Source organism: Mirounga angustirostris, unplaced genomic scaffold (assembly GCF_029215605.1).
Source record: "Mirounga angustirostris isolate CCGP_5_RB_7025 unplaced genomic scaffold, mMirAng1.0.hap1 SCAF_7, whole genome shotgun sequence".
In the NCBI taxonomy this organism is placed as follows: domain Eukaryota; kingdom Metazoa; phylum Chordata; class Mammalia; order Carnivora; family Phocidae; genus Mirounga; species Mirounga angustirostris.
In genome coordinates, this window is record NW_026991715.1 from 32,238,782 (window position 1) to 32,260,712 (window position 21,931).

The 21,931-nt window shown below is 37.7% G+C and overlaps 1 protein-coding gene across 3 annotated transcripts; it reads right to left on the minus strand.

Annotated features, from left to right (window-relative positions):
• Nucleotides 1-751: 751 nt before the first annotated feature.
• On the minus strand, nt 752-21,859 carry NME5 (NME/NM23 family member 5). Of its 3 annotated transcripts, none has more exons than XM_064595950.1 (7): nt 21,615-21,859; nt 20,468-20,642; nt 13,688-13,893; nt 12,906-13,006; nt 5,436-5,554; nt 4,529-4,625; nt 772-962 (listed from the first exon to the last, which is right to left on the minus strand). In XM_064595950.1, exons 2-7 carry the CDS (start codon nt 20,594-20,596, stop codon nt 949-951), a joined length of 666 nt encoding a protein of 221 aa, XP_064452020.1. In that variant the 5' UTR covers nt 20,597-20,642; nt 21,615-21,859; the 3' UTR covers nt 772-948. The 3 variants fall into 3 exon arrangements, with proteins under 3 accessions (XP_064452021.1, XP_064452020.1, XP_064452019.1); XM_064595949.1 differs by having other exon boundaries at nt 21,603-21,858; XM_064595951.1 differs by lacking the exon at nt 4,529-4,625 and having other exon boundaries at nt 752-962; nt 21,603-21,851.
• Nucleotides 21,860-21,931: the final 72 nt, after the last annotated feature.

The window sequence follows — 21,931 nt, forward strand, 5'->3', positions numbered from 1 at the left end:
CGGCTCAGATCATGACCCTGGAGTCCCAGGATCGAGTCCCGCATCGGGCTCCCTGCTCAGCAGGGAGTCTGCTTCTCCCTCTGACCCTCCCCCCTCTCATGCTCTATCTCATTCGCTCTCTCAAATAAATAAAATCTTTAAAAGAAATGGAAACCTACATTCCTCCTAAAGGGGAAACATAAAGAAAGTTCAAAATTGTCTTCAGCTACGCCTGTCCTGGTGGCATTTTCACTACCTTTACGACTACCCTTGCCTGTGTGACAAGAGGCACAGGAATCGAAAGCAGGTTCTTGTGGGCACACAGTCTTTTCATCTTCAGTTGTTTCTAACGTGTCTTATATAAATTAGTTGTTGGTCTCCTAACTGGATGCCACTTTACGATCACAAAAAACTTACATTTGCTTCATTAACATTCTAAATACTTCTGGATAAAATCAATTTTTTTATTAGAAAACAGAAATCAGGGGCGCCTTGGTGGCTCAGATGGTTAAGCATCTGCCTTCGGCTCAGGTCATGATCCCAGGGTCCTGGGATCAAGCCCCACATCGGGCTCCTGGCTCAGCGGGGAGCCTGCTTCTCCCTCTCCCTCTGCCTCTCTCCCTGCTCATGCTCTCTCTCTCTGTGTATCTCTGTGTCTCAAATGAATAAATAAAATCTTTAAAAAAAAAAAAAAGAAAACAAAAATCATACCTTTACTAAAGCTATATTTTACCTTAGATAATGCTATCTTATACACAAAACACAGTCTTTTAAAACTTATATTTTTAAAAACAATTTATTTCACACGTAGTTACTTAAAGCCTTAGGACGGTTTGTTTGTTTTAAAGTAGAAGCATGTCTTTCACAGTAAGATAGTGATTTGTTCTTTGAGGAATTTTATTTTAAGGTTCTTCTGCAGCTGGATTGTGACACAGCTTTGGCTTGTTGGGATTATTTTTCAGGAGCCAATCAGCTAACCAAATCTATGGAAAAAAGAAAAAAACTTGTAATAAACATTTAAATATATATACTATAAATTATAAATATATACTATGAATGATATAAATATATACTATATATAACCTTACACTTTAAGTAGTATATATATCAATTTAAAACATAGTTTTCAAAATCACTGAGAATGAGAAAATGACCATTAAAAAACTGAAACACTAAGTTTTACATTATGCAAGATTGTCAAGTATAGATCCAAATTGGAAAAGAAGTAAAACTATCTCCTTTTACAGATGACATGATCCTATATATAGAAAATCCCAAAGAATCCACAAGCTATTATAACTAATAAATGAATTCGGCAAAGTTGTAGGCTAAAAGATCAACACAAAAATCATTTGTGTTTCTATATATCAGCAATAAACAACCCAAAAGGAAAATAAGAAGTCACTTCCATTTCAGTAGCATTAAAAAAAAAAAATCTAGAGTACATTTAACCAACTTGTATACTGAAAACTATATAAAGTGTTGCTGAAAGAAATTTAAAGACCTGAGTAAATGCAAAGATAACCTGTGTTCATGGATACAAAGACTTAATACTATTTTTTCTTTTTTTTTTAAAGATTTTATTTTTTAAGTAATCTCTACACCCAAAGTGGGGCTCAAACCCACAACCCTGAGATCAAACATCCTATGCTCCACCGACCAAGCCAGCCAGGTGCCCTGAAAGACTTAATGCTGTTAACATGTCATTACTACCTAAAGTGAGCTATAGATTCAATCCAATCCTTATGAAATTCCCAAAAACATTTTTGCAGAAATGTTAAAGTCAATCCTCAAATTCATATGGAATTTCAAGAGGCTCTGAATATATAAAATAATCATGAAAATGAAAAATAAATTTGGAGAATTTTCTAACTTTGTTCTTCCTTTTTTTTTTTTTAAGTTTTTCATTTATTTACATAATCTCTACACACAACATGGGGCTCACACTCATGACCCAAGATCAAGAGCCGCATGTTCTTCTGACTGAGCTAGCCAGGCGCCCCATCTTTTTTTTTTTTTTTTAAGTAAACTCTACACCCAGTGTGGGGCTTGAAGTTATGACCTGGAGCTCAAGAGTCACATGTTCCACTGTCTGAGCCATCCAGGAGCCCCCTCTCATCCACTTTTAAGCAGAGTATAAAATGGTACAACCACTACAAAATTTGGCAATACTTATCCAGATTAAAAATGCACATATCAAACACATCAAAACAAATTCTTTTAAAAAAATAACATTATTTTTGGCTCAGTATTTCCATTTGTAGGAATTTATTCTATAGATATATGGTACACAGACATATGAATGAAGATATTGACTGTTGGCAGTTCACAGTAACAAAAGAATAGAAACAACCTAAACTACCATCTATATGTGACTAATTAATAAACTGTAGAAATCAATTCAAGAGAATGCCATGAGCTGTTCTTTTAAAACAGGGCAATTTTGTCTGTGGTGTTATTTAATAATTTGTATGTTGAGTAAATAAGGTAAAAAGTATCAAATGGCCTTTTTAGTAGCTAGCATTTGTAAATGTACATGTTTTTAAGTAAAAATGTATATGCTTATGTATGTATAGATTTTCTCTGCTGAAAGGATATATAGAGGCTGCTAAGAGTGAATGACTCCAGGAAGTATAACTGAATGACCAAGGAACAGAAATGAGAATGAGAGTTACTTTTCATGATATACCCTTTTGTAATTTTTGAATGTATACCATATTTAAATATTGCTTATTAAAAAAACTGTTCTAAATATTACTCAAAAAATTAATTAGAAAAGAAAGTTAAGGGCAAAATTTTTTTAGCTTTTCATATGTTTTGAATTATAATTCTACCTTTTAAATTTTTTTTATTTTTCATTTTATTAAGTAGGCTCCATGCCCAACATGGGGCTTCAACTCACAACCCTGAGATCAAGAGTCATGTGCTCTAGTACTGAGCCAGTCAGGCACCCCGCTACTTTTTGATCTCTCTCCAAATGATGTAATCTCAATGTGTGAAAAGCCTTATACTCAAAGATGTTTACTGTTACACTATTCATAATAGCAAACAACTCAAACAGCAGAAGAAGTATGGTAAGGGTAATAAAAGAAATCACTTAACTATTAAAATAATCTCTATAAAATATATATTTAAATATAGTGATATTTGGGATGCCTGGGTGGCTTAGCCGGTTAAGCATCTGCCTTCGGCTCAGGTCATGATCCCAAGGTCCTGGGATTGAGTCTTGCACTGGGCTCCTTGCTCAGCAGGAGCCTGCTTCTCTCTTTGCCTGCTGCTCCCCCTGTTTGTGTGCTCTCTCGCTCTGACAAATAAATAAAATCTTTAAAAAAACTAAATATAGTGATATTTATGGGATATATGTTTAAATATAGTAATAGAAATTAAAAAAATAAAACCTGAGCAAAGAAAAAACAGGACTGGAAAAAACAAAACAATAAGAGCAGTTAATATTTGAGCACGTATGCACCAGGCACTCTAAGAAGTTTACATGCATTCATACTTCTTGGTGTTTGTTTTTTTTTTTAAGTAGACTCCGCACCCAGTGTGGAGCCCAGTGAGGGGCTTGAACTCACAACCCTGAGATGAAGAGCTGAACTGATTATCAAGAGTCAGATGCCTAACCAACTAAGCCACCCAGGTGCCCTCACATACATTTTTATATTTAATCCTAACAATATCCCTATTATGTAGGCAGGTACTAATCTATTTGCATTTTACTGATGAGAAGAGAAAAACTCAGAGCTTAGATGTCTGGAGTCAGAGTTGAATCTAGGCAAGATGATTTCAAAGACCATGTTTAGGAAATGGAACCAGGGGTATCTTTTTCTTTTCTTTAACTTTTCTTTTTTTTTTTTTTAAGATTTTTTTATTTATTTATTCATGAGAGACAGAGAGAGAGAAAGAGAGAGAGAAGCAGAGGGAGAAGCAGGCTCCCAAGGAGCAGGGAGCCTGATGCAGGACTTGATCCCAGGACCCTGGGATCATGACCTGAGCCGAAGGCAGATGCTTAACCATCTGAGCCACCCAGGCGCCCTTCTTTAACTTTTCAGTAGTATGAGGTTTCTTACTAAGTAAACATATGTTATTGTCACAATGAAAAGGAGTTATTAAAGAAATAACCTGCCTAGGGGCACCTAGCTGACTCAGTCAGTAGAGTGTGTGACTCTTAATCTCAGGGGTCATGAGTTTGAGACCCACATTGGGTGTAGAAATTACTTAAAATAAATAAAAAGAAAAAAAAGAAATAACCTGCTTATCTTTTGTTTTTAGTGAAAGTGACAAAGTTAGTAGGAGAGATTAAATCTTTTGTCTTCCAAAGGGGATTCCCTTTCAGAATGGTAACAGAGGCTGGAGATACTATTTTGTCAGGGCTGGTATTAACCTTCCCTGAGGTGACTGGCTGGCTCAGTGGGAAGAACATGCCACTCTTGATCTCGGGGGTTATGAGTTCAAGCCCCATGTTGGGCATAAAGCTTACTTAAAAAATAAATAAATAAATGAAATAACTTCCTTGATTATCTCTGAATCTTCAAATGAGTGGGAGTACCTGTAAGGAAGGAGCAAGGAAGACATTTGGCCCAGGACACCATCCTAGTTCCGCCTACCCAACTATTCTTCCACCTGACTGAGCAATGCTGAAGTATCTAGGGATGTGAATAAATATGTTTTCTATGAAAAAAATTAGATATCATTAAAAATAAAAATATCGAACAAAATTCAAATATGTATCTAATTTTATCATTTGATTATATAAATTATACCCCTAAACAATGATCTGTATTTGAAGGTCACAGCAACTGAAAATGTATTTTTTTTTTTTAAGATTTTATTTATTTATTTGAGAGAGAGAGAATGAGAGAGAGCGAGCATGGTGGGGGGGAGGATCAGAGGGAGAAGCAGACTCTCTGCTGAGCAGGGAGCCTAATGCAGGACTCGATCCTGGGACTCCAGGATCATGACCTGAGCCGAAGGCAGTCACATAACCAACTCAGGGAGCCACCCAGGCGCCCTGAAAATATATTTAGAAACAATGGGGTTTTTTTGTTTTTGTTTTGTAGGAACAGTGTTCTTTAAGAGTTAAAATACAGCAGGGTGCCTGGGTGGCTCAGTTGGTTAAGTGTCTGCTTTCAGCTCAGATCATGATCTCAGGGTCCTGGGATAGAGCCCTGTGTCTGACTCCGCACTCAGCAGGGAGTCTGCTTGAGGATTCTCTCTCTCCCTCTGCCCCTTTCTCAGCTCATGTGTTCTCTCTCAGATAAATAAAAAAAATCTTAAAAAAAAAAACAGTTAAAATACAGTAAGAGAATAAGTAATCAAAAGTTATACTTAAGTATCTAAAATGTATATGAAATAGTTTTTAAAATGCTCTTAATACTTTCAGTTTCAAAAAATACAATGTTTTAAATATGAAAACTATAGACAATTTCTTTAGCGTGAATAAAAAGATTTCTTACAAAAGGATCTGCTGGTTTCTCCTTACAAAGTGCTGTGAGTCCTTCAAGCAGAGTTGGTGTTACATATAAATTTAAATAATCCTTAGCAGCTTGTCCAACTGGAATGGGTTCAATAATCACTGCAAAGACAAATGTATTCCAATTAAAACTACCACAAATGATGAAATATTATATAATCATTACAAAGAAAGAAATTTTAGTGGATAATACTTAAAAAGGTTTTTTGTTTTGTTTTGTTTTTTACAAAAAGGAAACAGAACTAGATACGTAGCACAGTTTGTTCAAAAACACACAAGCACACACAGAGAAATAATAAGACCACGTAAGACTGGCAAAAAAAATGTATCAAAACACTAAGATTGATCATGTATAAGATTCTGATGATGTTTTCTACTATATCCTTGTCTGCATTTCCATTTCCATATTTTTTACAGTAAATACTACCATGGACAATGTCATGAAAATGAAGAACATGTAAAATTTAGGAGATTAATTCATTTCAACAATTAATTCCTGCCAACAAAATAGCAGGCATTTTACAAAGTGGTATAGATACAACAGTGAATAACAAGTAGTTCTTGCTCTCTTATAAACTATTGAATATACACATAAAACCTATTTCTGTGTGTATAGTATATATTACATTCCTGCTCTTATTTTTCAGGGTTTTTTTAATTATTATTTTTCAGGTTTTTAAATAAATTATGTAAGATCTAGGAAAATTTTAGTGTTTTTAGTCTTGTTTGAACACTATGTAGGTCAACCAGACTTGCAGTACAACAAAGAATCTATTTATATGAGAAAGAATATATTTTATAAGTCTTAGTAAGTCTTTTGAGGTTGACCTCAATCAATGGGCAACTTTTGATAAAGATAAGAATGTGAAGCTACTGGTCTCATGTGTTCAGATTTAAATTGTCACTGACCCAAGGAAAAAGAAGGTGGGAAGACAGATTTCTGTATGACTAGTGTATGGGCTCAGTCTCAATGAGACAACTAACAATGAGAGTCCTTTGCCAAGATGCCAAGAAAAGCTAAGAAATGTGTCAAAGGACTTGAGTAAAAGGTTCCTTTCCTATTAGTCTCATTATAGCACTCTTTTTTGTACTGATCACTGTAATAATTTTTATTTTGGTTACACAAATATTTGTCATCAGTCTCTTCTTCTCTTTCAGTTCCATGAAGGTTAGGACCACATTTATCATGTTCACTGTACCCTGTACCCAGGCCCTTTGTAATATTTAAAAATGAAAATTGAGGGGCACCTGGGTGGCTCAGTCAGTTAAGTGTCTGCCTTTAGCCCAGGTCATGATCCCAGGGTCCTGGGATTGAGCCCCATGTTGGGCTCCCCACTCAGCAGGGAGTCTGCTTCTCTCTCCCTCTGCCCCTCCCCTCGCTTGTGCTCTCTCCCTCTCTCAAATACAATCCTTAAAAAATAAAAATGAAAATGAAAATTGATTATTGCCATTCCCATCCTTAAAAAGCTTCATTGGTTCCTTATTGCATTTACAGTCAAGATAGAACTCCATACCACAGCCCACAGAACTCTATACCATGTAATCTCTACTTACTCTCCAACCTCATATTTATCTTCCTCTGATCTTTGTCTATACTATGTGTCATGTTCTTTCTTGCTCATGACTTGAGAGAGACATGCTGTTCCATCTGCTAGAATGTTCTTCCCTGGATCTCATGTCACTTCCTCAATTGGGCCTTTCTTATCATAGAGTCTCATAATACCCTATAATTGCTTTGTATAGCACTTACCACACAGTAACTACACAGTCATAACTGTACAATTATTTGGGTAATTATTGTTTAATGGCTATCTTCTGAACATTAGATGTAAACTCCAAGGGAGCAGGGACCTCATCTATTTTTTGTAATTTTACTAAAAAAATTGATTGAGGTATATTCACATATAATAAAATTCACTCACTAAAGTATACAATAAATTTTTAGTAAACTTATAGTTGTGCAATCAGTACCACAATCCAGTTTTAGAACACTTCACTACCCCAAAAATGTTCTTTGTGCCTATTTGCAATTTCCCACTACAACTCCCACTCCTAGCCTGTGGCAAGCACTGAGCTTCTATTTAAAAATTTGCCTTTCCTCAAACCATGAGAGACTATGGACTCTGAGAAACAAACTGAGGGTTCTAGAGGGGAGGGGGGTGGAGGGATGGGTTAGCCTGGTGGTGGGTATTAAAGAGGGCACGTACTGCATGGAGCACTGGGTGTTATATGCAAACAATGAATCATGGAACTCTACATCAAAAACTAATGATGTAATGTATGGTGATTAACATAACACAATAAAAAAAATTTGCCTTTCCTGGATATTTCATATAAACAGGTCATGTATGTTGTCTTTTGTGCCTGGATTCTTTCAGCATTGTTTTGAGTTTCATCCAATGCGTAGCATGTATCAGTAGTTTGTTCCTTTGAATTGCTGAATAGTATTCTATTATACGGCTATACAACATTTTGTTTAACCATTAATACATAGTTGGATTGTTTCTAGTTTTTGGCTGTACTAAATAGTACTGCTATAAACATTCACATATGTCTTTATGTAGATTTATGTTTTCATTTCTCTTAGATGGGTATATTCTAAGAGGAGCGGAATTGCAACAGAGTTACATGGTAAGCATACGTTCAACGTTTTAAGAACCACCAAACTGTTTTCTAAAGTGGCTTTATCATTTTACAATAATGTATGAGGATCCCAGTATCTCTTTATCCTTGCCATTATTATCCATTGTAGTGGGTGTGCGGTGGTATCTCATTGTGTTTTTTTTGTTTTGTTTTATTTTAACTCATTGTGATTTTAATTTGCATTTCCCCAGTGATTATGTTTTAACACCTTTTCATGTGCTTATTAGCCATTCATGTATCTTTTGTGAAATGCTTATTCAAAAATTTTGCCTGGTTTTTGTTTGCCTTCTTTTTACTGAATTAAGTATAAGAGTTCTTCATAAATCCTAGATAAAAGTCCTTTATTTCATATGATTTTCAAATATTTCCTACCAGTCTGTGGTTAATCTTTTCAATACTTTTAATGATGGCTTTTGAAACATAAAACATACAAACTTTTAATTTTGATTTATCAATATTTTCTTTCTTTTTTTTTTTTAAGATTTTATTTATTTATTTGACAGAGACACAGCGAGAGAGGGAACACAAGCAGGGGGAGGGGGAGAGGGAGAAGCAGGCTTCCCGCAGAGCAGGGAGCCTGATGTGGGACTCGATCCCAGGGCCCTGAGATCATGACCTGAGCCGAAAGCAGACCCTTAACGACCAAGCCACCCAGGCGCCCCTATCAATATTTTCTTTTATGGATCATGCTTTTGCTATCATTTGCAAAAACCCTTTGTCCAACTCAAGGTTATGAAGATTTCCCATGTTTTCTTCTAGATACTTTTAGCTCTTATGTTTAGGTCTATGATCCTTTGTTGTTACATTTTGTATGGGGTATGAAACAAGATCTGAGTTCTTTCTCTTTTTTTGCATGTGGGTATTCAGTTGTCCTAGCACCATTTGTTGAAAAGATCACCTTTTCCCCATCAAACTTTCTAGGCACTTTTGTTTAAAGTCAACTGACCAAAATGTAAGGATTTATTCCTAGATTCTCAATTCTCTTTCATTGATCTATATGTCTAGAATAATACTGTCTTAATTATTGAGCTCTCATAGTAAGTTTTTTTTTTTTTTTAAAGATTTTATTTATTTATTTGACAGAGAATGAGAGAGAGAGCACATGAGAGGGGGGAGGGTCAGAGGGAGAAGCAGACCCCCCCGCTGAGCAGGGAGCCCAATGCGGGACTCGATCCCGGGACTCCAGGATCATGACCTGAGCCGAAGGCAGTCGCTTAACCAACTGAGCCACCCAGGCGCCCTCATAGTAAGTTTTGAAATAAGATTAGTGGAAGTTCAACTTATTTCTTCTTTTTAAAAATTGTTTTAGCTTGCCTAGATCTTTTGCAATTCCAGATAAATTTTAGAATCAGCTTGCCAGTTTCTACATAAAAGAATGTATGGATTTTGATAGGAAGTGCATTAAATTAATTGATCAATTTGGAAAGAACTGCCATCCTGACAATATTGACTCTTCTAATCCATCAACATGGGACGTCTATCTATTTTAGATAGTCTTTCACTTCTCTCAATAATGTTTTATGCCTTTCATTATATAAGAATTGTACTTCTTTTGTTAAATTTATTCCTAAGTATTTTATTATTTACCTATGTAATTCTAGTATAAGTAACATACAGTGTGTTATATTAGTTTCAGGTATACACCATAGTGATTCAATAATTCTTTTTTTTTTTTTTTAAGATTTTATTTATTTATTTGACCAGAGAGAGAGAGTAAGCACACACAAGCAGGGGGAGTGGTAGGCAGAGGGAGACGCAGGTTCCCCGCAGAGTGGAGAGCCCGATGTGGGGCTTGATCCCAGGACCCTGGGATCATGACCTGAGCCGAAGGCAGATGCTTAAGCGACTGAGCCACCCAGGCACCCCGTGATTCAACAATTCTATACATTGCTCAGTGTTCATCAAAATAAGTGTACCCTTAATCCCCTTCACCTATTTCACTCATCCCCATCCAGCCACCCTCTGGTAAACATCAGTTTGTTCTCTATTTTTAAGAATCTGGTTTTTGTCTCTTTTTTCTTTATTTTGTTTCGTAAATCCCACCTATGAGTGAAATAGTATTTTATTATTTTTGATGCTATTGTGAAAGAAATTATTCCCTTAACTTCATTTTTGGATTATTTCTACCTCATCTTCTTCTTTAAAAAAAAAAAAAAAAAAGATTATTTGAGGGGTGCCTGAGTAGCTCAGTTGGTTAAGCATCTGGCTTCAGCTCAGGTCATGATCCCAGGGTCCTAGCATCAAGCCCCGTGTCAGGGTCCCTGCTCAGTGGGGAGCCTGCTTCTCCTTCTCCTCCCCGCTCATGCTCTCTATGGCTATCTCTGTCTCTCTCTCTCTCAGATAAATAAAATCTTAAAAAAAGAAAAAAAAAATGATTTGATATTTGAGAGAGAGAGTGCATGCCCAAGCAAGCAGAGGGAGGGTCAGAGGGAGAGAGAGAATCCTGAAGCAGATTCCCTGCTGAGAGCCCAACATAGGGCCCAATCCCACAACCCTGAGATCATGACCTGAGCCAAAATCAAGAGTTGGATGCTTAACCAAATGAGCCACCCAGCTGCCCATCTACCTCATCTATTTTTGCCGATCATTTATTATTTGTCTCTAGCAACTAGGGCTGGATGAATTAATGTGAAAATAAGGTTTTCATGTTTCTTACACAGATGAATTTTCATGGCACTTTAATGACATTTGTAGTTTATACATTGCATTGTATACTTATTTTTATACATTTTTAAAATACGATCAGCTTGAGAGCAGGGACCTATTGTTATTCATCTTTGTATTTCCGGCACATAGTAGTTAATTCAATAAATTTGTTGAAGGAATGGAATATAGCAAAGCTTTGAATTAGCCATCTCTATTGAAAGGGAGGGGTAAGGACACTACATTTTTTCAAGGGTTAGGAACATGTCTGAATATCTTTATGACTTGCTTGAGTGAATCATCATATAGGGATTTGCAAATAGTTCTTGACTGACTGCTAAGCAAGAGAGAGCTCATACCCCAAACTCTGAGAATTTACTCCAAAGAACTTCACATTCTCACAGCAAAAGATCTGTAGTGTGGTAGGTAATTAATCATTTATATTTATCCTACAACTGCTGCTTCTCAAATGTCTAATTATATCTCTTAAACTCATGTCTAGAGGACAAATTAGTGGTAAAATCAAAAGCAATCTAAAATAACAGTTTAGGTATATAACCCTATGAGTAAGAAGAGCTTCTAAAAAAAGGACTAGAGAAAACCAAACAATAATAGCAGTTAATATTTGAGCACATATGCACCAAGCACTAAGAATTTTACATGCATTTATATATTCTACCCTAACAATATCCCTAACTAGGTAGGCAATACTAATAATATTTGCATTTTACTGATAAGAAGAGAAAAAAACAGAGAGAGGTGAGATGTCTGGAATCAGAGGAAAATCTCATTCACTGGGGCACCTGGGTGGCTCAGTCGTTAAGTGTCTGCCTTCAGCTCGGGTATGATCCCAGGGTCTTGGTTCGGGCCCCACATCGGGCTCCCTGCTCGGCGGGAGGCCTGCTTCTCCCTCTCCCACTCCCCCTGCTTGTGTTCCCTCTCTCACTGTGTCTCTCTCTGTCAAATAAATAAATAAAGTCTTTAAAAAAAAATCTAATTCACTAAGAGGACTAAATCTAAGTACTATCACATTAAAAAGACTTCATGTTTGAGATGTACTTCAAAATAATGTGGAAGCATTAGAAATAGAAGCAGAGGTTATAGATGATATAATTAGACAGATCACAATTATTTAAGTCGGGTGATAGTTTCATTAGGGGTTTATTTTTATTATTCTACTTTTGATTATGTTTGAAATTTCCACAATAAACAATTCCAAAGAAAAAGATACCCTAATGGAAGGGATATGTGATAGAAATTAGATCAGTAAGAATAAAATATGTAAGTAGGCAAATCCTTTTGTGTACAAATAGCTATAAAATAGTTTTGTGGGGCATCTGGCTGGCTCAGGGAGTGGAGCATGCAACTCTTGATCTCAGGGTCATGAGTTCAAGCCCCACGTTAGGTGCAGAGATTACTTAAAAATTTAAAAATGAGGGGTGCCTGGGTGGCTCAGTCATTAAGCGTCTGCCTTCAGCTCAGGTCGTGATCTCTGAGTCCTGGATTGAGCCCCGCATCGGGCTCCCTGCTCCGCGGGAAGCCTGCTTCTCCCTCTCCCTCTCCCCCTGCTTGTGTTCCCTCTCTCGCTGTGTCTCTCTCTGTCAAATAAATATAATCTTTAAAAAAAAAAAGAAAGAAAACAAACTAAAAACCTCAGTGTTATTCCTTACTATGCCCACTTCTAGAAGGTTTACAACTTCCATAACAGGATGGAAACAAAAAACGGGCCTGAGACTTACTAATTTCACAACCGCATAAACATTCATTAGACAAACAGTAAAGAGTTAGAGAAAATGGGAAATCTATCATAATTTCCAAGGGAGATTCTTTTTTTCATGTGTAACAAACTTTACTGATGCATTACGGAGAACTTAAGGAATTGCAACAAAGGAGAAGAGAAACCCTAAGTATGGCCAGTCTAAGAGAAAAGAAAGAAAAATGTAAACTCTTCTCAAAAGATTCCCTATAGGACACAATTTAGTTTCTGAGGGAAATACTGAATTTTCCATTCTTGGCCTCAAGTTTGTAAGTAACTGTAACTTCAAAATATGACAAAATATATTGGAGAAAAACCCTGTTATCTTCGTTCCCAGGTACATCACCCAAATAAAAGAGAAAGCAAACAATAGGGAGATGCACTTGACTAAATTACTCATTGGTAACTCACCTTCAGGAAACATGAATCGAATTTCTCTTTCTGCTGCAGCAAAATCATTGCTCCCATGAAGTGCATTCCTCAGGTCATCTGTGCCATAAATTGCCCTTAAACTAAAAGTAAGTTAGAGATGATGACCATCCAATGTGATAGCCTTTCCTTACTCTTTACATATGCGTTCTACTTAGGAATTTTACAGAAGCATTGCCACTTCTCACATATGGAAGTTTTAATCTATTTTGAATTTAAGCTTAAATCTACCTAGATGAGGGTCAAATATATTTAAATCTGCAGGAGGGATACACTGGGAAACAGGAGTTCTCTGGGTGAAGAGGAGGTGTTGCTTTGTGAGAAGTGAAAAGGCAACGTATATTAAAAAATGCAAGAATTCAATGTCCTCGTGTTTCCAAACTTTAATGATAATGCTAAAAATCTGTTTTTCTGGCCTTCTATTACCAATATTATTTTTAAAAGCCATGACAATTTTCCTATGAAAAATCCTACTTCGGGGGCAGTTTCATTCAAGGATGAGAAAACAATTAGGCTAATCAGAAGAATTAGGCTAAATCAGAAATTCCCTGAGGCCTTTTGGGGTATATGGTATTAAGATGGACATTTTAATAGCTAAAATGTAAAACTGACCCCACCCCCATCCCAACCAAAAAACAAAAAGTTGACTTAGAAAAACTTTCAAATGAAAAGAAACTCCTATTACAATGAAATCAGTTTTGGGTTTGGTTTTGTTTTGTTTCATTCTTATACTTGGATTCCATTTTTCCCCCTAGGAAAGTTACCTGTCTGGGTGAGTCTCTTTAGCTACTAAGGTATTACTTGGTCCCAAAAGTTCTTTCCAGTAAGAGATGGCTTTATGTCTAGCTAATATCATGGCAACAAGTGGTCCAGAACTCATGTAAGCTGTTAAATTGGGGAAAAACATTTTCCCATACTGTTCCACATAAAAGTTACTACAGTGCTCAGGGCTGAGATGGAGTTTTCTTCTCTATAAGAGAAACAAAGTCAACAAAAGTATTTAAAATGACAGTTCAATAATAACTCATTAAGTCATTAATAACAAATCTGATTATAAATGTAAGATTTTTATATTATGAAGAAAGGGAGAGATAAAATTAAATGTAGGCTATAAATAAACTTCTCCAAGTTATTTAACCAACTCTCGTGCGCTGTTGATGTGAAGGTAAACCCATGCAGCCACTGTGGAAACCAGTATGGAGGTTCATCAAAAAGTTAAAAATAGAAATACTATATGATCCAGTAATTCCACTACTAGATATTTACCCAAAGAAAACAAAACCACTAATTCAAAAAAATACATGAACCCCTACATTTATTGCATCATTATTAACAATAGCTGAGACATGGAAGCAACACAAAGATCAATCTACAAATAAGTGGATAAAGATGTGGTATATAAATACAATGGACTATTACCCAGACATAGCATAGAAAGGAATGAGATCTTGCCATTTGTGACACTATGGACGGACCCAGAGGGTATTATGCTAAATGAAATAAGTCAGACAGAGAAAGACAATTACCATTTCATTTATATGTGGAATCTAACAAGAGAATGAACAAACAAAAAACAGACTCTTAAATACAGAGAACAAACCTGTAGTTGCCAGAGGGGATGTTAGTAGGAACTTATAGTTACAAAATAAGTAAGTCACAGAGATGAAAATTACAGCATAGAGAAAAGAGTTAATAATATTGTCATAACGTCATACGGTGACAGATGGTGACCACACTTACTGTGGTAAGCACTGACTGAAGTATAGAATTGTAAAATCAGTATGTTGTACACCTGAAGCTAATATACATTGCATATTAATTATACTTAAGTTAAAAACAGTTACTTAACCTACTTAAGAAAAACTATTCTTATCTGGCAGCCTACTTCAATATATGGTTTGTTAACGACAAACTGAGCTTATCTCCTTCTTTAAGTAAAAAGACTACTGTCATCAACATTTTTATACTTTGTATACATTAAAGTAACAAAATTGGACTTCAGAATATTCCAAATTTATCTTTATCTATTTGTGATATTTTCCTATTAATTGTGAAATTTTCCTATATTTTTTTAGGGAGCTGGTCTCATTGTGGTACTTAGAAATAATATACAGTATAACGATGCAGTAAACAAGTTTTTCTGTTGAATGTAGAAGTTGTGTAATCTTTATTCTGGTTCTGCCATAAATATGTAGGTTCACTATGATCTTAAAATACTTGGTACTAAGTTTCTCAGTTTGAAAGAACATAAAATATTGAGGGCAAAGAAACATTATTTTCTTCACAAATGAGATTATATGAATGAATCAGTAAAAAATCACAGAAGTGAAATCAGTCATTCTTCCGATTAGAGATCATCCTTCTCTAAAAGCAGCTATTTGAACACTTTTTTTAAAAAAGATTTTATTTATTTATTTGACAGAGACACAACGAGAGAGGGAACACAAGCAGAGGGAGTGGGAGAGGCGGAAGCAGGCTTCCCGCTGAGCAGGGGGCTCGATGCGGGGCTCGATGCGGGGCTCGATGCGGGGCTCGATGCGGGGCTCGATGCGGGGCTCGATCCCAGGACTCGGATCATGACCTGAGCCGAAGGCAGATGCTTAACGACTGAGCCACCCAGGCGCCCCTATTTGAACACTTCTAAAAAATCATCTATTACTACTGTTTGTTAGTTCCACTAAAGGTGGATCATGAAGGAAAAGACTCAAGAAATAACAGATTCAAATTAGTCACCAAGAAAAACTTCTGGCTAGAATAAGGATGATGAGAATGGAGATAAGTTGGAAGGTCAAGGCTAAAAATCTCCATGATTAAGGCAGAAAGCTATCTTTCTAAAGTGGGTTAGATTTTCCTGACAGTACAGCATGAAATTTACCAAGTGACCTCTTAAGGCTCCTTCCAAAACAATCCTGTGTCCTCAGGTTTCGGACACTTGGCAAAATTGCTCGGTTTGTAGTGAGAAATCAAAACTGCCCAAAGCAAGAAATGGGAAGATGCTTACCTAGGTGGGTCAGCACTGCTGTAAACAGGCTCTGCTGACAAATATAACATTCTCACCAGTCAAGGACCAGCTACTACAAAATAGGTGCTTGCATCTGTTCACATACTGAAATTCATATAGTCAAGAAAAAGAAATTTGAGAAGTTACAAAACCACCTGATTTAGTATAATCCTTGATTCTATTACTTAAAAATAAGATGTGTCAGTATTTGTGATTCTTGGGCATACTGGTATGGGTTTTTTTGTTGCTGCATTTCATCTGTTATAATGTAAGCCCTTATCACATGCCCCTTAACAAGCAAGGGACACCACCTTCTGCAGGTGTGCTGCCTAATGCAGCATAATTATAAACATTAAGAGCTCCTCTTAAACTAAAATTGATGAGGGGCACCTGGGTGGGTCAGTTGGTTAAGTGTTTGACTTCGGCTCTGGTCATGATCTCAGAAGCCCCCATCTGGCTCCAGAGGTTTGCTCTCAGCAGGGAGTCTGGCCCTCCCCCCCTCATTCCGTCTGTCTCCCTCTCTCTCAAATAAATAAATAAAATCTTTAAAAAAATTGATAATGAATCAGTAATTCCATTGGTTACTTTAAAATTAGGTTGGGGCACGTGGCTGGTTAGGTCAGTGGAAGATGCGAATCTTGGTCTTGGGGTTGTGAGTTTGAGCCCCACGCGGGGTGTGAAAATTGATTAAAAATAAAATCTTTTTTAAAAGATTTTTATTTATTTGTCAGAGAGAGAGAGAAAGAGAGAGAGAGATTGCGCACAAGCAGGGGGAGCGGCAGGCAGAGGGAGAAGTAGGCTCCCCGCTGAACAAGGAGCCCGATGTGGGACTCGATTCCAGGACCCTGGGATCATGACCTGAACCGAAGGCAGACAACCGACTGGGCCACCCAGGCGTTCCTAAAAATAAAATCTTTAAAAAAATTAGATCAGGTAAAATTTTTTGGGATTCATGTGAGTATTTTCACAAAGAGAAGTAGTATTAAATAATATCAGAAAAGGAACCATTAGTTTGTAACAAAGGAAAGACTGCCACCTATTGAAAGAATGCATCATTTTTCAGAAGGTTTTCCCTAGATGGCAACAAGAAAGCCTTAATTAAGTTCAGGGGCACCAGGGTGGCTCAGTCATTAAGCGTCTGCCTTCGGCTCAGGCCATGGTCCCAGGGTCCTGGGATCGAGCCCCACATCGGGCTCCCTGCTCCACAGGAAGCCTGCTTCTCCCTCTCCCACTCCCCCTACTTGTGTCCCCTCTCTCGCTGTGTCTGTCAAATAAATAAGATCTTTAAAAAAAAAAAAAAGAAAGCCTTAAGTTCCACAGACATCCAACTACAATAAAGGCTATTTTAAAACTATACAATACAAAGAATAAATATTGTACAATTCTACTTACATGAGATATCTGGAATAGTCAAAGTCAGAGAGACAGAAAAAGCAGAATAGTGGTTACCAGAGGCTGGGAAGAGGGGTAAACAGAGTGAGTGAGTAATAAGTACAGAGTTTCAGTTCCAGATGACAAAAAAGTTCTAGAGTTGGATGGTGGTGATGGCTGCACAATAAAGGAAATGTACTTAATACCGCTAAACTGTACACTTAAAAATGGTGAATTGGGGCGCCTGGGTGGCTCAGTTGGTTAAGCGACTGACTGCCTTCAGCTCAGGTCGTGATCCTGGAGTCCCGGGATCGAGTCCCGCATCGGGCTCCCAGCTCGGCAGGGAGTCTGCTTCTCCCTCTGACCCTCCCCCCTCATGTGCTCTCTCTCTCATTCTCTCTGTCTCAAATAAATAAATAAAATCTTAAAAAAAAAAAAATGGTGAATTTTATGTTGTGTATATTTTATCACAATTAAAACAAAAGAGAAGCATACAATATACCAAAGCTTTCTTTGGTATGAAATTTACTGCTGACTAGGGAAAGTGTTAAATACTAGTATTTAAACATTCTCACCAGTCAAGGACCAGCTGCTGCAAAATAGGTGCTTGCATCTGTTCTCATACTGAAATTCATATAGTCAAGAAAAAGAAATTTCAGAAGTTACAAAACCACCTGATTTAGTATAATCCTATTATTCATTATTTAAAATTAAGATGTATCCTTAAATAGGATACATTTATCTTATTTGTATACTTCATTTAATTGTTTTTTCCCCAAATTTAATGGGTAATATACTTACAGGGATAAGAAATTCAAAACACTATAAAAGAGTATATACTGAAAAATTGCATTCCCATCCCTGTCCTAATCCACCCTGGTCTTCGTCGCTCTCAAATAGGCAACCATTTTTTAATCTCCTAGTGTTTGATTTTGCAAATACTGGCAAACATGAATATATGTTACCTTTTCTCTATCACAAAAGATTGCTATATACAGTTCTGCCATCTTGCTTTTTTCCATAACAGGACATGGAGAGGTTCCTCTTTTTTCATTTTACAACTAGTTGCATAGTATTCAATTTGATGGATTCGTCAGAGTCTACTTAACTAATCCTTTTTTTAAAGCTTTTTATTTTATTTATTTTATTTTTTTAAGATTTTATTTATTTGCGAGAGAGAGAATGAGAGACAGAGAGCATGAGAGGGAGGAGGGTCAGAGGGAGAAGCAGACTCCCTGCTGAGCAGGGAGCCCGATGTGGGACTTGATCCCGGGACTCCAGGATCATGACCTGAGCCGAAGGCAGTTGCTTAACCAACTGAGTCACCCAGGCGCCCTTTTTTAAAAAGATTTATTTATCAGGGCGCCTGGGTGGCTCAGATGGTTAAGCGTCTGCCTTCGGCTCAGGTCATGATCCCGGGGTCCTGGGATCGAGTCCCACATCAGGCTCCCTGCTCCTTGGGAGCCTGCTTCTCCCTCTACCTCTCTCTCTCTCTCTCTGTCTCTCATGAATAAATAAATAAAATCTTTAAAAAAAAAAAAAAGATTTATTTATCAGAAAGAAAGAGAGAGAGAGCGCGCACAAGCAGGGGGAGCGGCAGGCTGAGGGAGAAGCAGGCTCCCTGATGTGGGACTCGATCCCAAGACCCTGGAGATCATGACCTGAGCTGAAGGCAGACGCCCAACCGACTGAGCCACCCAGGCACCTCTGTTCTATCCATTTTTAATTGATTTTTTATCTTTTTCTAGGAACTCTATATATTTAAAGGAGATTAGCCCTTTATGTTATCAATTGCGAATCTTTTTTTCCCATGTGTGTCATCTGCTTTCAAGTTTTGATTTTATGATGTTCACTTGACTATGCATAAGTTTTTTATGTTTATAGTCTTGTCAATCTTTTCTTTTATGGCTCCCAGATAAGTCATAGTAAAAAAAGGCTGTCCCACTCCAAGAATAAAAGACATTCATGCATCTTTTCTTCTAGAATTTATATCATTTAATTTTAAAATATTAATCTTAGCTCTGTTTGGAGTTTACCCTCATTATACAGTATATTTGAATCCAACTTTTTTTAATAGCTACCCAATTTTCCTAACAATATTTATTAAAAAGCTCTTTACCTGAGTCTCTTAAATATAGTAAATATTTCATTATACATTCCTGCACTACTTCCTTACACTTTCTTTTACCATTCTTACCCTTAGGCTTTACCTATCCTACTCAGCTCAGCTGAAATCCCTTATCTTTCCATAGACTGAAGTTTTCTTTTTTCTTTTATTTATTTGCGAAGGAGAGCAAGGGAGAGAGAGAGAGAGAGAACAAGAGCAGAAGGGAGGGCAGAGGGAGAGGGAGAAGCAGACTCCCCGCTGAGCAGGGAGCCCGATGTGGGACTTGATGCTGGGACCCTGACACCATGACCAGAGCCGAAGGCAGATGCTTAACCAAATGAGCCATCCAGGCGCCCCTCCGTTTTCTTTTTAAAAACACTGACAAAATAGACAATATGACACTATACAAATATAAAAGAATAAAAAAACCTGGAATTTCAAATAGGGACGGTAAAAAAATATTCAAAATATTTCATTCTATTTGATCATCTTTAACAAGACTCTTTTTACATACATTTTCAAACCTCTACCAACTGCAGAATAAGGCTTTAAAACATTAAATGTTTTTAATAATTGAAAAAAAAATACCAACAGTCTAAAGTCCATCAATTGAACAAGTAAATTGTTCATTCACGGAGGGGAATATCACACAGAAGTGAGGAAGAATGAGATAGATTCAGATGTAATAACATGGAATGCAATCTGAGCAACTTTGTAAAGGAAGTCAAGGGAAGAGGACTGTCCTATTTTATGGGGGGGGAGGGGACGGTTTGAAATGCTTAGAAAATCCTGCAAGGACAGAAAGCATTAAGTAGATGCCTTTTCTTGGAGACTGAGACTTGGGTGGGAGAGCAGAGGAGGAGGAAAAAGGAATTTTAATTATCATTTTATATTCTTTTGAAGTATAAAAAAAATTAAAACTAACATATATAACTTTTATACTTAGAAGTTAAACCTAAGTTTAGTACTAAGTACTAAGGCACTAAATAGGTTAACATATTTAAGTATTTTTTTTTAAAGAGCAAAGAGAGAAAAAAACCCATGATCATCATGCCCAAAAGTTACCTGAACAATGGTGAATCCAGATCTGAGAATAATATCTTGTATTTCCTCCTCTTTGTCAGCAATATCTGGTTTGATAATAGCCAGAGTTTTTTCTACATATATCTGAGGTGGGGGCATTGACATCTCCATTCTGCCTTTTCAGGGTACAATTTAGGAGATTCTCCACAGGTATCAACTGCAATGACATGCATCATCCCCACCCCAAATTTTAATGTAATTGTGATTAAGAACAGCATTATTAGGCGCTTGATGTTATTAATTTACAGTTATAAACTGGTGAATCTTTTTCTATAAGCAGTGTCTCAATAATACGATGTTGGGGAGACGCCTGGGTGGCTCAGATGGTTAAGCATCTGCCTTTGGCTCAGGTCATGATCCCAGGGTCCTGGGATCGAGTCCCGCATCGGGCTCCTTGCTCAGCAGGGAGTCTGCTTCTCCCTCTCCCTCTGCCTGCCTGTCTGCCTACTTGTGATCTCTGTCAAATAAATAAATAAAATCTTTTTTTTTTAAGATTTTATTTATTTATTTGAGAGAGAGAGAATGAGAGAGAAAGGGAGCACATGAGAGGGGGGAGGGGCAGAGGGAGAAGCAGATTCCACGCCGAGCAGGGAGCCCGATGCGGGACTCGATCCCGGGACTCCAGGATCATGACCTGAGCCGAAGGCAGTCGCTCAACCAACTGAGCCACCCAGGCGCCCTAAATAAATAAAATCTTTAAAAAAACAAACGATGTTGGGGAGGCTGGTTGGCTCTGTCCGAGGAGCATGTGACTCTTGATTTCTGGGTCTCGTGGGTTCGAGCCCCAGGTTAGGTGTAGAGATCACACAAATAAACTTAAAAAAAAACAAAAAACCACGCCATTTCTACTCTACGTCTATCGGTTTTCCTAAGCGCTTTCGTTGAGGTACAGAGGCCAAGGGGCAGTCTGAAGGCCTTGCCCTGGCACGGACTCTCGGGACTGCAGGTGAAGACCGGGTCAGCCACTCTGTAGCAACTTTCTACCCAGCGGCAGGTAAGCCGTCCCCCCGTCCCCGCCCCTCCTGGAAGACCACACATAGGGTCTGGCCTGGTCCCAGGTCCCAGGTCCCGGTGCCCTTCCGAGGCGCACTCGCAAATCCCTGCGCACAGCCCTCACCTGCGCACTCACCCGGCGCCCGCTCCGCCGGGCCACCACCCCTTGTTGCTAGGAGACCCAAAGCACAGTTCAGGGACGGTGGCTGCAGAGGGCCAATCCCAGCAGAGGGCGCCGCAGATTCTGGGTCGTTCCTTTCAATCAAGAGGAGCCCGCCTACAGCCGTCTTTACTCCCCCCTGCCAATCTTAGAGCACTGGACGTTTTCCAACATTTTCCTCATCTTATTTCACCCTCCTTGCCATTTAAAGGATGCTTCAATTATATCAACTTTATAATGAGACAAATCAGAGGCACTCCCCCTCATCCCACACCATCCTGTTTCAGACAGTA

Coding starts and splice junctions, on each gene's coding strand:
- NME5 (XM_064595950.1), bottom strand. CDS start 20,596: ATGGAGATGTCAATGCCCCCACCTCAGATATATGTAGAAAAAACTCTG. Junction 13,894..20,467: donor CTGGATTCACCATTGTTCAG/GTAACTTTTGGG, acceptor TTTCTCTTATAG/AGAAGAAAACTCCATCTCAG. Junction 5,555..12,905: donor TCGATTCATGTTTCCTGAAG/GTGAGTTACCAA, acceptor TTGTCTTTGCAG/TGATTATTGAACCCATTCCA.